Raw genomic sequence first — 17,894 nt, 5'->3', positions numbered from 1 at the left:
CATTTTTTCACAAATGCAATCTTGTTTTTCACGAGTAAATGTACAGCAAGGTAATGTCGTCTTGATCCATAATCTTTGTGTGGAGTACTTGGGATTCGCACATTCAAACCAAAGAGTTTTCAATATCCTCTCTACAGGGAATAATTTTAGGAATATGTCACTTGTCATCACGGGAGATCTGTACAACAAGAATTACAAAATATAACTTTTCCTTTCCTGTAAATCTAGTATTAGATCTAGTACAAAATTAATAAATAGTAGCCTTCAAACATAAAGATTTGCTTGTACATGTAAACATCTGGAGAAAGGGTAAGCTCTCGGAAGCATAAATTACATTTCATGAAAATTGCAGACTCGGTTTGATTGTGTCTGTGCATGAGGAATTATGAAACAATGCAACATTCCCCATGCCCACTTGCACCGGCTTGAGCGGTATTAAATTTTCAACACTTAAAAGTGCTGGTATCAATGATCCTGAAGGACCAGAAAAATAGAACAACACTGAAGTGAAGTACGGGCAACTTTTTACAGCTGCCACACGGCACTTGACACCTTTTATTTTAAAGTGGTGTTGTGCCACTCAATCCTACCGTCTTTAGTCGTATTTACATGAAAAGTCAAAATTGATTTTTTTGCATTTTTTTCTGAAACGCCGATTTAACAGGCATGGAACTATATAAAGCCAAGATTGAGGTAAATCACAATTTATCACAGAACATGAATGTCAGTTAAGTCTAGCAAAATCATAAATTTACTGTTTTACCGCTCACTATTGCATGTGAATAACCTGCAATCAAAACGAAAAATATGTAATAGATATATATATAAATAAACTACCAAACTACCGACATTATAAAACTGATAGGGACCGGCAAAGTGTCGTCTTTAAATGTATTTTTGTTTATGATCAGACACCAGAACTGGCGAGTTCGTCAACATTTATAAACTCAATAGCATTGCCCATTATAAAAGTTGATGACGACCTAATCTTAAACACGAAGAACAACAACAACTCGTTTAAATTCGGCTGACTTTGTCTACTTCCGTCTCTTATATATACCAATATTCGCTGTTTCTAGTCGTGTTACACACAAATTTACTTGTTAATACCCATTGCTAGATTTATGTCTTTTACATGCTTGAAATCTTATATTTACAGGGGAATGCAATAGAGCTTTATGTTTAAATGGAGGAAACTGCATGTCATCATATGGTCAAAGATGTATTTGCCCTGCTGGATTTCAAGGTGGCCGATGCGAATACGGTAAATATGTGTCTATCTTCTTTAGTAGATAAGTTAAAACTGTGTTTATCGTAGTTTTTTCCTTACAAAGTTTCATTTTGAGCCATACTTCATACATTGCTGTCGTAATCAATTAATAGTAACTGCATGACACTTTTGACTCTTTAAAGGTGTGAATCTTTTACATATTAAATTTCCCGTTCGTGGTATGGTGACAATTTATGTAAGTATGTGAAACTTGTGAATATATTGAACTATCAATTTATAGAATGGTTATTTTGTGTGTGTGAATCAAAAATACACTGAACCGTCTGCACATGTTATGTTGACTTGTGAATCTCGTGTTAAACACTGAACTGTAAACTCACGTTGTTATGACTATGTTTACTTTGTGTGTGAATATTGGATATACATGTATTAAACTACCCGTTCATGGTATATATACATTGTACAGCCCGAGACTACTTTTATGTTTTTGTGTCCATCTTGTATAAATCAAACGTCTTTGTGTCGCCTCTACGGAGTAGTGGCGACATATAGGGATCACTTCTCCGTCGTCTGTCTGTCCGTCTGTCTGTCTGTCTGTCTGTCCGTCCGTCCGTCACAAAACTTGTCCGGACTACTCCTCATAAACAACTGGTGCAATTTCATACAAACTTTACAGGAATGATCAGTACCAAGTCTAGTTGTGCATATTGTCAGCATTTTCCGGTTCAATGATTTTTGTCAGAGTTATGGCCCTTTAATAATTTTTAATTTTAAAGTTTGTCCGGACTACTTCTCTTATACCACTAATGCAATTTCAATGAAACTTTACAGGATTGATCTGTAGCTCAAGTCCTTGCGCATATTGCACGAGTTTTTTCGGTTGAATGATTTTTGGCCGAGTTATGGCCCTTTGATAAAAAGGTGTTTTTTCTGTGTGTTGCCAGATACACAAAAGCTTGTCCGGACTACTCCTCATAAACTACTGGTGCAATTTCATCCAAACTTTACAAGAATGATCAGTACCAAGTCTAGTTGTGCATAGTGTCAGTATTTTCCGGTTCAATGATTTTTGTCAGAATTATGGCCCTTTAATAAATTTTTTTTAAAGTTTGTCCGGACTATTTCTCTTATACCACTGATGCAATTTCAATGAAACTTTACAGGATTGATCTGTAGCTCAAGTCCTTGCGCATATTGCACGGGTTTTTTGGTTGAATGATTTTTGGCCGAGTTATGGCCCTTTGATAAAAAGGTGTTTTTTTTTCTGTGTGTTGCCAGATACGCAAAAGCTTGTCCGGACTACTCCTCATAAACTACTGGTGCAATTTCATCCAAACTTTACAGGAATGATCAGTACCAAGTCTAGTTGTGCACTGTCCGTCTGTCTGTCCGTCTGTCACAAAATGTGTCCCAACATGAAATTGGCCATCATGAGGTGACACATGTGATTACTGATCGCTCTTGTTATGGTGTATGGACTACTTTTATTTTTGAGTGTCAATCTTGTATACATCAAACTGTCTTTTTATGGTGTATGGACTACTTTTATTTTTGTGTGTCAATAATGTATACATCGAATTGTCTGTTCAAGGTATATTGATGTGTCAATCTTGTAAATATCGATATATGGACTACTTTTATGTCTGTGTGTCAATATTGTATACATCGGACTGTCTGTTTATGGTATCGAGACTACTTTAATGTTTATGTGTCAGTCTTTTATACATCAAACTGTCTGTTTATGCTGTATGGATTTCTTTATGTTTGTGTGTTAATCTTGTATACATCGATCATGGTATTATATGTGTGTGTCAATCTTGATTACATTGAACTGTTTGTTAAAAAATATGATGCCAAAATACTGTGCGTTGCGGAAAATATTTTTGTTAATAAATTATAAATTAGAGGAAATGAAAAATATTGGATTCTTCTTGAGTAGTGGATAGTCGATATGTTCTATTCGGTATGAGACTGGGATGCATTATGTAGTTTTGCAGATATGAATGTACGACAATTTCGCTGACACTACACTGACGGACTTTGAGAAATTTAAGAAATAAAACGGCGGTGTCGCGAAGCAAAAACACGCTTACTAGTGGAGGGCGGGCGAAGTTAATTTATTACGGCATTCGCTTGATTTTGCTTGGCGGGGTCGCGGGGTGAAAACACGAGTGACACAACTCAGCCACAATAGCAGAATATTTTCGAATTTTTTATGCATACTGAAGGACATATGTGTCTTTAATTCTCAGTATAAAATTGTAATTGTCACTGCTTCTATTGTTGAGTTTTAGTCGACAATGTTATGTAAGACACTCGAGTCATGACGCAGACATGCATGTTATACTAGAATTGTCTTGCCCTCGAGTCATGACGCAGACATGCATGTAAGACAAGAATTGTGGTAACCTCGAGTCATGGCGCAGACATGCATGTAAGACTAGAATTGTGTTATCCTCGACTCTTGACGCAGACATGCATGTAAGACTAGAATCGTCTTGTCCTTGAGTCAAGACGCAGACATGCATGTAAGACTAGAATTGTCTTGCCTTTGAGTCATGACGCAGACATGCATATAAGACAAGCGGTGACTTGCCCTCGAGTCGCGACGCAGACATGCATGTAAGAATAGAATTGCCTTGCCATCGCGTAATGACGCAGACATGCATTTAAGACTAGAATTGTCTTGCCCTTGAGTCATAACGCAGACATGCATGTAAGACTTAATTGTCTTGACCTCGAGATATGACGCAGACATGCATGTAAGACTAGAATTGTCTTGCCCGCGAGTCATGACGCAGACATGCATATAAGACTAGGATTGTCTTGCCCTCGAGTCATAACGCAGACATGCATGTAAGACCAGAATTGTCTTGCCCTTTAGTCATGACGCAGACATGCATGTAAGACTAGAATTGTCTTGCCCTCGAGACGTGCCGATGACATGCATGTAAGACTAGAATAACCTTGCCCTCGCGTAATGACGCAGACATGCATGTAAGACTAGAATTGTCTTGCCCTCAAGTCATGACACATACATACATGTAAGTTTAGAATTGTCTTGCCCTCAAGTCATGACGCAGACATGCATGTAAGACTAGAATTGTCTTGCCCTCGAGACGTGCCGATGACATGCATGTAAGACTAGAATAACCTTGCCCTCGCGTAATGACGCAGACATGCATGTAAGACTAGAATTGTCTTGCCCTCAAGTCATGACACATACATACATGTAAGTTTAGAATTGTCTTGCCCTCAAGTCGTGACGCAGACATGCATGTAAGACTGAATTGTCTTGACCTCGAGTCATGACGCAGACATGCATTAGGACTAGAATTGTCTTGGCCTTGAGTCATGACGCAGACATGCATGTAAGACTAAATTGTCTTGACTTCGAGTTATGACGCATACATGCATTTAAGACTAGAATTGTCTTGCCCTCGAGTCATGACGCAGACATGCATGTAAGACTAGAATTGTCTTGCCCTCGAGTCATGACGCAGACATGCATGTAAGACTACAATTGTCTTGCTCTTGAGTCATGACGCAGACATGCATGTACGACTAGAATTGTCGTATCCTTGAGTCATGACGCAGACATAAAATGAGCATCTTCTCGCTGTCGAATGTAAAGACAGAGAAATGGCCAGCATAATATCCTCGAATGGTGTGCTCAATATAAAATATAATTATGTTGAAGACAAAACTCGGTTAAATGTAATATCAAATATAGCGAAAATTCGACAGTAGCGATTAAACCATACAACGATAATAAATATTGAATTAAAAGTGAAATAGAACAATGATAGATTTTAGCGAGATTTTTTAAATCACTTTTTTAAAAGAGAATTTCAAAGAGTATAATATTACTTGTTAAAGAGAACAATTAAAATAATTTTGTCAATACTTCTTAAAAAGTTTCACCTTTATCTAAATTCAAAATTTTTAATGCTTCAATAAACAATTTACTTTAACATCCATTTATAATATATTATTAAGTACATTGTCAGTAAAAGTAAATTAGATAAGCTTTAAGTGAGTATTTCTATATATTTTTACAGAACTTATTATAAGAGAAAACAAAAGCAAGACATGAATATGATTGATGATTTCTCCTGTTAGCTGGCATGCGTTGCGTGCCAGTACGGGACGTTGTATTTGATATCCAAATAAACAATACCTTACGAGTACAGAGGAATATAATCATGTCATAGCAACTATAGATTTTCTCCCTAAACGCTCTATTTATACTCTACTACTATTTCCAGGAGATCTAACAAAATTGATTAGTCTTTGTTATTTTGTTTTGAAAGCCAATTCAAGGCCTTTAAAAGCAATTTCAACAACTTTTAACCTTACTCGATACAAATCTCCTGTATTCCGGAGTATTGATGTGTTTTAAGACCCAATCTCCTGAATTAAAGATCATGTATGTGTTTTGTGCCCCTGTTCTCCTGAGTGGCGAATCATTGATGTGTTTAAGTCCATATCTCCTCTATAAAGGATCAGTGATGTGTGTTTAAATAGCAATCTCCTTGTGACAAGTTTTAAGCCCCAGTCTCATTGATGAATTTTAAGCTCCAAACTCCTTTATTAACAATAGTGATGTGTCAAAATTTTCTGTATTGAGGATATTTGATGAGTTAACAGTCTCGGTCTCCTGTATAAGGATCGTTAATGTGTTTACTTTAAAGGATCAATTATTAAAGTCCCAACTCTCCTGTACTAAGGATAATTCAAGTTTTTTTAAGCTTAAATCTCTCAAATATCCCCCCCCCTCGTGCACAAGAAAATATATTGTTTTTAATTCTATAAAAAAATTAATAAAATTGACATTGGTCACCTTTTTGATAACCTAACAATCAACACTGCAATCAATGTTGCAACTTTTAAAGTTGATGCACATCTGAAATAAAAGTTTTTATATCAGAACAGTTCCAGGATGAATGAGTCAATGTCTCTTTTTATATGCCCGAAAGAATTTCGGACATATTATGTTATACCCTCTGGCGTCCGTCTCTCTGTCCGCTCCTTCCGTCCGTCCGTCTGTTAGCAGTTTGGTTTCCGGAGCATAACTTAAATTCCATTTAGCCCACAATATTCAAACTTCATAGGATGTTTGTCCATATTGAGTAGAAAACCACTATTGATTTTTGGGTCACAAGGTTAAAGGTCAAAGACACTTTAACCTTAAACTGAAAACGGTGTTCGCTCAATAACTTAAGTATTAATCAACCTACAACTGTAAACTTTTAAAGGATGAACAGTCATGTCCAATGCATGACCCCTATTGATTTTAGGGTCATAAGGTCAAAGGTCAGGGTCACAATGACCTTTACACTGAAAATTGTGGTTTCTGGAGCATAACTCAAGTTCCATTTAGCCCACAGTGTTTAAACTTCATAGGATGATTGTCAATATTGAGAAGGAGACCCCTATTAATTTTTGGGTCACAATGTCAAAGGTCAAGGTCACAATTACCTTAAAACTGAAAACAGTTTTTGCTCAATAACTTAAGTATTAATCTACCTACAGCTGTAAAATTTTATAGGATGAACAGATATGTCCAATACATGACCCCTATTGATTTTAGGATTATAAGGTCAAAGGTCAGGGTCACAATGATCTTAACACTGAAAATTGTGGTTTCTGGAGCATAACACAAGTTCCATTTGGCTTACAGTGTTCAAACTTTAAGGATGATTGCCTGTTTTGAATAAAAGATCTATATCTATATTGGGGTCACAAGGTCTAAGGTCAATATCAAATGACATTATTATTGTTAACAGTTTTACAACTGTCAAACTTCATAGGATGATCATTTATATTGAGAACATTAATTATATGCCCTAAAAAGTTTGTTTATATTATGTTATACCCTGGCGTCTTTCCGTCCATCCGTCGCACAAGATAGCAACAACTTGATGGTGGTGCTTTGGAAACAGCATCTGTAAATATATATATGAAGGTTCTTCAGCTATAAAGGAGGGTTGCTTTTTGATGGAGCATTCTGAATTGTATCTTTTATCTCTACTTCGTTTTCAACAATTATTCATAATATGATATTCTTATGAAATACCCCCATGTCTTACAAATGTTTCATCCTTACTTTAGTAAGGTAAAAAAAAACACTTTTCGGGCATATAATGGTCCGCCTGGCGGTTCTCATGTTTCTTCTTAAAACATTAAATAGTTTTTAGAATTCAGTGTGTAATTCTAGTTCGAAGCCATTGGAGGTAACTACCATAAGTTTCAGTGTGAACCCATTTAAAAAGGTATTTCCACTTTCATCAATGTTAAAACCATTCTGATTTGCATGTAGGTATTTGACAATTTTCAATAAATACATTACAATATATAGAGGTTCCACTCTGAAGTTGTTTTTTTTTATATAAAAAGGAATTGATGGCAATAATGCAATGGTATCAGTATATTCGATGTACAAAGACTTTTAATACTTAATGGCACTTTTCGAAACTTCATAAATTATAATATAATTTATATTTGTTATTTTTGTACCAATTTTTGTTTCTAACTTTTTTTACTAAAAACATTTACATTATTTTATGCATAATATTTTTGATAAAAAAGATTCTATTTTAATTTGTATATTTATTTTAACATACACATTCTTCTTATCTATTAAAATATCATGATTGTAAAACAAAGGGCAGTTAACATACTGGTTGTAAAGTCACAAAAGCTTAATAAAACCTCCTTCCAAAAGTAATACATTGTGTACACTGATTTACATTCAACTTCTATTTAACACTTTCCATACTTAAAAACTTTCTCTGTAGATTTGTTTTTGTTAAATCTATAGATTTAATTTTAAATGGGCCATACTTCACATAAAAATTGAAAAAAAAACAACAACATTTTATTAATTTCTTTAAGCAATTGTATACTTGGGTTTGGAAAAAGACATAAACAACTGTGTTAAAAGTAGTACTTCTAGACTTAACAACTGTAATTCTATCAATAGGAGTTAACTCCTTTCGACTCCCATACTGTATGCAGTTTTCAATTTTATTATTTTTGTCAACTATTTTTTGGTGCTGTCGTTTTGAATGTTCGTAGATAAGAAAAAGTAATCAGTTGTCATGTTTTGAAATTTTCACCCGGAAATACGCTGAATAGTACATGACATTGACCAGTCCTCATGGATAACTGATACATCTTCTACTTGTTTCAGATATTAACGAATGCACAAATAACAATGGCGGTTGTGAACAAGAATGCTGTAACACCATCGGTTCATTTATATGTAAATGCAAGCGTGGCTTTCAATTATCACGTGACGGAAGATCATGTGAAGGTATAGTTTATGTTTCTTGTTAGAATTATGAAGTGGTTATAAGCACCCTTCTGATTTTTTGTAAGACTATTCAAAGAATAGAGAAGCTATATTACTCGTCTAAATGGCGTCAGTGTCTGCATCGCGTCGGGGTAACACTGATGCAACTTCTTGTTAAACATATCTCATCAACAATTAAATTTGCTTGTTACTTTACACGCATATTTGAGATTACAATAGTCTCTTTCCAAGGCGCATAATTTTAGCATGAACATTTTCATTAAAATTTGTGAACTTAAAAATGTCTGGTTAAAGAATTCAATTCAACATAAATCTTCAAAAATAAATAAGTCTTCTTTAATTTGAAACTTTAGATTTTGACTGAATTTGAACATGGTTAAAATTTTATATGCGACATCAAACAACTGTAGGCATTCATTTGAAATTAAACATGTCTCCCGAACCATAAATTGAAGAAGTTACTTTCAAAAGCCGATTACTCTTGGGATGGATTGACTGTGAATTATGCAATCGGAACATCTCGGATATCATTAATAATAACTCCGGACTTAATACGCATTAAAAGTAGGTCTGCCACGTTGTTTAAGATGTAAATTTAAAAAAATGATGTAATCATTGATTTTGTATATATGTAACAAATGTGTTATGTATATTTAAAATCCTAAAAATAATAATGTCTATTTCGTTAAAACTATGCTTAGAAATACGTCAGACAATCATAATCAATTTAAAAATGCCCACTGATGTAAAATTATATTAATAATATAACAAATTCGGATTAATGTCAAAAGGTAGACATTTTATACTTTCGGTTTCTAGACCATAATAATAAGTAAATAAATAATGGATTGTTTACTTTTATATCTATAAATATACTTAATTTAGGTGGGCTTTTTCTCTCTATATATTGGTATAAATAAAGTCATCAATTTCTTTTTGTTTCCATGTTTAGTTTCTTCGCGTAGATTAGACCGAAATACCGTATCCGTTATGTGTAGTTTGAAGTTCTTTTCCGAAGTTTGACGGAAAGGGCCGAGAAAAGATTGTGAATTATGACCCTTTGTGAAGTTTCGTTTCAAGCTTATTAAAAGTGTCCATTATGTCTTCGAGATATAAGTTCATGGAACTTGTGTCTAAAGTTAATTTCATGTAGAAAACCAACCTTGAGATGCCCTCTTTCAAGGTCAAGGTCACAGTACAAGATTAAAAGTTAGAACCAACATAATTTTTTTATTGAGATAATGTAGAAATCCAACATTTCCAGTAAACGGAATGTGCACAATTACGAATTATACATGTTTCCTAAAAATTCTAGAATTCAACATCCCAAGTTAAAAAGTTATTTCAATCTAGCGCATAATGCCCCGCCTATGATTTTGTGCTCCTGTAATTCTTTGTTATTTGTGTAATTAAACTAGATGTTAACGAGTGTCTTTCATATAATGGTGGATGTCAACATCAATGTGTAAACACACGTGGGGGCTACAGGTGTCAGTGTCCAAGTGGTCAACGTTTACATGCAGATCGCCGAACGTGTATAAGTAAGTTTACTGTTTCTCTTTAATTTATGCCAATGCTTAATATACACATGAAGTTGTCTAGTTCTTTATGCATACTTATTTTAAAACGAAATTATGTAGCTACTGTGGGTTTGCATAAACACACTATATGCAGTCATCTCAGGGATTGTGCAAAAGAAACAGCGAATCAGTTATGACTGAAGCAAGCAGCACGGTAAGTAAACGGACCAAGATATTTCATAGTTAATCAAATAAGCCCTGCGGCTGATAAGTAATAGAAAGAGCATCAAAACACGAGGCTATCTGATTAATACGAGGGGGCGTAGCCCCCGAGTATAAATTAGATTGCCGAGTGTTTTGATGTTCTTTCTCTTTTGTATCATAGTCAAACATAAAAACACGTTCCCTGATACCACAATACGAAACACCACAAAAAAGTAATAACCAATGAACGAGCATCTGAATATGATATTTCCATCGCAATCCGTTTCTCTGTCGTCACAAAATGTAAACCCCGGACAAAATGAATCAATCAATGGGCATGCTCTGGAGTGCGGGTAACTAATACCTGCACTCCAGTTAACCACGCCCGTTTAACTCACAACGAGTGAAAAATGTCCATCGGTTAAAATGTTGTGAGCAACTTCCGTTCCTCGTTGTGAGCACCCGTCTAGGACGTTTGACACGATAAACAAGGTGAGTTTTTCATATTTTTTGAAGATTGCAGACATTTATGTAAAAATATCGGAATGCAGTTAGCTAGCGATGTGTTTTCTGAGTATGCACATGTAAAGATATTGCCTATTGGTCGACACTTTGATGGAAATACCGTGCGACGCAGTCACTCGGGGTAGCTGGAAAACTGGAGACAACTTCTCTCCGGACCAAATTTAACATTGAAAACGTCGATTTTGGTGAAGTTTTGTGCATTCTAACCTTAAACAGATGCCCACAAGTCTTCAGCGTAAATTATTACATGAAAGTCTTCATAGAAACGAAGATATATACCCTTATTTGCTTTAATCCTCGTTGTGAGCACCATAACCTCGTTGTGAGCAAGACAAGCGCAGTGCGTGTCTGGTTTTAATATGTTATTCAGATGGTGAAAAAGGGGGCGTCCGTGGCTGAGTGGTTAAGGTCGTTGACTTCAAACCACTTGCCCCTCACCTCCCGACAGGGACTTTGGATTCTTTCATGTGAGGAGGCTATCCAAGCTAGCTTACGGAACGTCGGTGGTTCTACTAAGGTACCCGTTCGTGCCTGAAATAATGCACGGAAGGGCACCTGAGGTCTTTCTCCACCAGTAAAGCTGGAACATCGCCATATGACCTATACTGTGTCGATGTGACGTAAAACCCAAAACAAACAAAAGATGGTGAAAATATAATTTTCAACCTACCAAAGCAATTAAAACGTTTTTGCACAGCAGCATTTCTTTGCAAGACGTTGTGCATATCCGAAGGGAGGCATATTAGTTTTGAACTGTCCGTCCGTCAGTCCGTCAATCCGTCCGAAAACTTTAACATTGGCCATAACTTCCTCATTAGTAAATGGATTTGATTCATATTTGAACACAACATCCCTTAGCACAAGACCTGACCTTCCTACGGGCCTGTATTTTTTTCCTTGACCCCTGAATGGCCTTTATCTTGAAGGTCAAATTGTCCAAAAACATTTAAGATTGGCCATAATGTCCTTATTAGTAAATCAATTTAATTCATATTTAGGCACAACACCTCTTTGGACAAGGCCTTCCAACTGCAGTACTATTCTTTTCAGTGATTGGACATGGGGTCGTTCAAGGAGAGACCGAAGCGAGGCATCAAGTATGTACTTGCCCTGGTCTGAAAAAGATAAGAACTACTAGAAAAAACTGTCAGTGATGCATAAAAATCAAAAGAAAAGTTCTGGTCATGTCTCTTGCAAAAAACATTCTTTTCAGTTAAACACACTGTACATAAAATTAGCTAACCCAAAATTGTACCAGTGGTGAAACACCTAAGAAGTCAAGAAGATTTCTTAAAATGCCACTATTTCATGATGAAAATGCTATTTAAATGTCAAACACAGACTGTCATGAGCTTTCTAGGAAAGACAGTGCAACTAAAATCATGAAAAATGCTCGTGTACAGAGCAAACAAACGCTGAGAACTATTTGAATCTGTTATTATCTGTTATTATATGCGACTATCGTTTTTCGCGGAGGATTACTTATTTTGTGTATTGTAACTTTTAACACTTCACTAGTATATTCTTAGCTTAATAGATAATGGTAAACAAAAAAACTACTTATACCTACAATTTTGCAGATGTTTTGCTGTTTGTGCAAATGGTGGTGAACTAATAAGGGGAGGTAAATTATGTATTTTTAAAATTGCACATACTTCGTGTTGCCAGAGTAGAGGGCAGTCTGTGTGATATAAACATGCATGCATTTATCCTGATTTTTATTCATGTTAGACTGGCCAAGTTATGTAGACAAAGAAGAACTATTGCAAAGAGAAACTATTGTGAAAAACGTTTTGATTGCTTTTGGTAGATTGAAAATTGTATTCTCCCCACTTGAATTACATATTAAAACCAGACACGCACTGCGCTTGTCTTGCTCACAACGAGGTTATGGTGAGCACGCACTGCGCTTGTCTTGCTCACAACGAGGTTATGGTGCTCACAACGAGGATTAAAGCAAAAAAGGGTATATCTTCGTTTCTATGAAGACTTTCATGTAATAATTTACGCTGAAGACTTGTGGGCATCTGTTATAGGTTAGAATGCACAAAACGTCACCAGAATCGACGTTTTTCAATGTTAAATTTGGTCCGGCGAGAAGTTGTCTCCAGTTTTCCAGCTACCCCAAGTGACTGCGTCGCACGGTATTTCCATCAAATTGTCGACCAACAGGCAATATCTTTACATGTGCATACTCGGAAAACACATCGCTAGCTAACTGCATTCCGATATTTTTACATAAATGTCTGTAATATTCAAAAATTATGAAAAACTCACATTGTTTATCGTGTCACACGTCCTAGATGGGTGCTCACAACGAGGAACGGAAGTTGCTCACAACATTTTAACCGATGGACATTTTTCACTCGTTGTGAGTTAAACGGGCGTGTTAACGCACTGTGCATGTATATGTATACGATTTAACTCTGTCACATTTTCAACAGAAATGTCCCCAAACTATGATACAAGACATTACATTTTAACCCGCATAATGAAGATGTCTTCGTGAGAATGACGACCTGGCTAACTGTCAGAAACCGACTTTTGTGTTTCGTTAATGATAGACCACATTATTGTATTTGATTTTCGGTATACATGAGACATTTGTGTAACTATCAAGTGTTATAAAATACTGATATGAAGCATATAAAATGATTTTTAGTCGCTCGATTACATTTTATCTGTTAACTTAGGTATTATATAGCATCAGAAGTTTATCTGTTAACTTAGGTATTATATAGCATCAGTAGTTTATCTTTTAACTTACGTGTTATATAGCATCAGTAGTATATATAGCATCGGTAGTTTATCTGTTAACTTATGTATTATATAGTTTATCTGTTAACTTTGTTGTAATATAGCATCAGTAGTTTATATCTGTTAACTTAGTTGTTATATAGCATCAGTAGTTTATCTGTTAACTTAGGTATTATATAGTAGCATCAGTAGTTAATCTGTTAACATAGGTATTATATAGCATCAGTAGTGTATCTGTTAACTTGGGTATTATATAGCATCAGAAGTTTATCTGTTAACTTAGGTATTATATAGCATCAGTTGTTTAACTGTTATCTTAGGTAATAAATAGCATCAGTAGTTAAGCGGTTAACTTAGTTGTAATATAGCATCAGTAGATTATCTGTTAACTTATGTAAAATATAGCATCTGTAGTTTATCTGTTAACTTAGGTAATATATAGCATCAGTAGTTTATCTGTTAACTTAGGTATTATATAGCATCAGTAGTTTAACTGTTAACTTAGCTATTATATAGCATCAGTAGTTTATCTGTTAACTTAGGTATTATATAGCATCAGTAGTTTAACTGTTAACTTAGGTATTATATAGCATCAGTAGTGTATCTGTTAACTTAGGTATTATATAGCATCAAAAGTTTATCTGTTAACTTAGGTATTATATAGCATCAGAGATTTATCTGTTAACTTAGGTATTATATAACATCAGTAGTTTAACTTTTAACTTAGGTATTATATAGCATCAGTAGTTTGGCATGTATAAAAATACAATAAAGGAAAACCCGGTGCATGTGTAGTACTATATTAATAAACATCGAAGATGCACAAGTCTTCCGCCGTTCTCACGAATTATCTTGAATACCAGACGCTTTCCTTGAAGAAAGAGCATCGAAACACGAGGCTATCTGATTTGTACGAGGGGGCGATCTGATTGCCGAGTGCTTTGATGTTCTTTCTCTTTTGTATCATAGTCAAACATAAAAACACGTTCCCTGTTTCACAATATGAAACCCCAGAAAAAAGGATCCAATGAACGAGCATCTGAATATGATGTTTCTGTCGCTTTTCCTTTCTCTGCCGTCACAATAAGTAAACCCCAGCAAAAATGAGCCAATCAATGGGCATGCTCTGGAGTGCGGGTAACAAATACCTGCACGCCAGTTAACGCACTGTGCATGTATTTACGATTTAACTCTAACACATTTTCAACAGAAAGGTCCCCAAACTATGATACAAAATGGGGTTACAATACAATGCCTTAGCAACGGTAGTCTTTCAATTTGGTTTACTATAAAATATACTGGTATGTTTACTTACCGTGTTAACCGCACAATTTGATGTTACCATTCCACAATTCCTGCTTTATTAGTCCCCTACCGGTTTAACCGGAGGGGACTTTAGGTTTACCCACTGTCCGTCTGTCCGTCCGTCTATCCGCCTGCCTGTCCGTCTGTCTGTCAGTCCGTCCGTCCACAAAACTGGATCCCGCGATAACGCAAAAAGTACTGAAAATATTTTAATGAAACTTGATATATGGATAGGTGGCAGTATGGAGATTATGCACGTCTTTTTTTTTCTTCCTATGTTGAAAATTCTGGTTGCTATGGCAACTAATAATCTGAAAATATTGCAAATTTAACACATAAACTGGATCCAGTGATAACTCAAAAAGTACTAAAAATATTTTAATGAACTTAAAATATGGGTAGATGGCAGTCTGGAGATTATGCGCATCTTTTTCTTTTCTTTTTATGTTGAAAATTCTGGTTGCTATGGCAACAAATAGACTGAATTTCAAGATTTCTGATTAAAATTTTTAAGCTTTTTCACTGTAAGTTCTTTATTTATGTTTCTTATTATCATTCAACATTTTTGAGAAGGTTAAATACTCTAGCAAGACTATTTTCAGAATTATGTCCCCCTTGAACATAGATTTTTTTCGAGACATTGGTATTTTTTACTCCAACTTCTTCATTCCTTTAAACTTAAAGTAAAACTCACATCATATATGACAATGTTCATAAATCTAGCATCTTTATTTCAATAGTAATCTTCTCTTTAAAAATTTTGCATTAAAGCATGTTATATTTTGGTAGCAGGGGTGTTTGAAAAAGTAACTTTAGAGTCTCCTTCAGTCTGTCTGTATGTATGTATGTATGTATGTATGTCTGTTCATAAAAACTGTTTCCTGAGATTACTTTTTAACATTTTTTCCAACAAATTTACTTAAAAAAGAGAAAAGTTGAAACATTAGTTATTCTTATTCATTCTGAGAAAATTGGACCTTTTGATTATCTGTTGTATAAACATAATTTCCTTACTAGGCAGGGAAACTTAACACATTACTGTGATATAGACAAACTTAGAACTCAAACGATTTAAGTTCTTTCATGGTAAAATTGAATGGCCCATCAGAATGTTGCTGTAGTTCTAACCGGTAGGGGACTTATGGATTGCTTGCAATACTATGATAATTGCTTGTATTCACATTGTTTTCATACACGGTGACTATGTTGCTTTTAATTGTGACACATATACTAACCGGTATTTTTGACACAAACATTACATACATGTATATAGAGCGTAGCTTATTAAAGCAATTAGTGAGAATAGAGTAACTATGAAGATGATATAGCTACATGTATCTGCATGTAGAATTGCTTCATTGTATTATTGAATATATAATCTGTTTGGAATTGTACATTTTCTATACCTTTCGATATCTCTTCATGTAGAACATGTTTCAAGGAGTAATGATTGCATACATTAAGATATATCTTTTAGCAATTCATAGATCTTTTAAAAAGATCGGGATAGTTTTTACATCAGTGCGCGGGTTCGGTAAGTTTTTAAAATATTCTTAAAGAATGTTTAAATTTGTATGCGTTTTTTTTATTTTACCAATTACAATTTGTACTTCGCATGAAAATATATATGTTTTAATGTTGGTACAATTTACCATGACTAACATGTTGCTTCATGTGACAGACAAAACCTTGAAGATTAAAACAATCAAACTGCTACGTTAAAGTACATGGATTATAGAAAGAAAGTATTTTTTTACCATACAGAAACTGTTATTGTGTATATTATGTGAAAAATAGTTTAACAATACTTTATATTTGCTTACTTAACGGAACAGACGGTAGTGATGTTGCACGGATAGACGAGGAACTGCGTACTAACAGCATACCTCTGAATACTAACTTTAACAATAACAAACAAGATGCCAATAAAATTGTTCTTCAATATAAAGATAAACCATCAAATTTTATAGACAATAATACAGAACTGCCCAAACACAATCAAAAGGCACACACTTTCCATTCTCAAAATCAAAAAAATAACGAATACTCTAAATTACATAACACTGAAGAGATAGCCGCCGATAAACCACTGGCCATGATGTTGACCAATAGAAGAAAACCATTGGCGTACAGTGGATTAAATTTTGGTATATTTGGTGTTGTTGTATATAGAATGTAGAAAATGTAATAGTTTGTTCTTGTTTTAATTAAGTTTTTTTAATCTGCAAATCGTTAAGGTAGCTATTGGAATACTTTATCATATCCTGGCTACAAAAAAGGCATGATATTTTTCTTTGTTTCTGAACAAAACCCAGTATTTCAAATGCTTATAGATAAACTAATTGAAACATTTGAAGATTGAGCTTAACTATTATCCATAACGGCATATTTAAATGGTGCCGAGATGTATAAATATCCCTATTATGTAAGGAATCATTTAACATCTCTAAAGCTGCGGTCTCACTTACTCCCGGCAGAGCCCAGGACCATCTCAGTAAGTTACCGGGGTGAAATTATTGTTGCGGTCACACTTACCCCGGCAGCACTACGGTAGTTCCAAACTAACCACCCAGGATGCGCTCCGGATCATCCAGGAAGAGCCCAGGTTAAGCTACGGTTCATGCCGGTGCTTCCCCGGTCGTTCCCGGATGACGCCGGAAGAGCCCCGGTTGACCCAGGCAGAGCCCCGGTCGATCCAGGCAGAGCCCGACAGAGCCAAAGACGATACAGGCAGAGCCCCAGTAGAACCCCGGTGGATTGAAAACGCCCGAAAATGATAACATTGATACATAATTTTTATTTAATATAATATCTATTGTTCCGGAAAATTCATGATGATTTTCTGAAAAATCCTTATGCAATACTGGATAGAAGGGAAATGGGAAGGGTTTTAATACAAACAAGTGCAATCATCGCAAATTGTCGTTATTCTTTTGAAATGATCCGGGCTTTGCCGGGACTCTACCGGGATCAACCGTAGCTCTATCTTTATCCTCCCGGGGCTCTGTCTTTATTTACCGGGGCTCTACGGTTT

General features: G+C 35.2%; 1 protein-coding gene across 1 annotated transcript in view; it reads left to right on the top strand.

Moving 5' to 3' along the window:
* The window catches only part of LOC132759628 (multiple epidermal growth factor-like domains protein 6), a gene marked incomplete at its 3' end in the record, with an annotated part of 149,088 nt that overhangs the window by 91,098 nt on the left and 40,096 nt on the right, over window positions 1-17,894 (top strand). Inside the window, 4 exon segments of the mRNA XM_060751437.1 lie at window positions 1,160-1,264; window positions 8,427-8,549; window positions 9,968-10,090; window positions 16,696-17,007. Coding sequence (XP_060607420.1) covers window positions 1,160-1,264; window positions 8,427-8,549; window positions 9,968-10,090; window positions 16,696-17,007 — 663 coding nt within the window.

The sequence above is a fragment of the Ruditapes philippinarum genome, unplaced genomic scaffold, assembly GCF_026571515.1.
Source record: "Ruditapes philippinarum isolate M1 unplaced genomic scaffold, ASM2657151v2 ctg229_1_1_1_1, whole genome shotgun sequence".
Lineage (NCBI taxonomy): Eukaryota > Metazoa > Mollusca > Bivalvia > Venerida > Veneridae > Ruditapes > Ruditapes philippinarum.
Note: the sequence above shows the minus strand (reverse complement) of the source record. Positions and strands in the feature narration are given on the sequence as shown.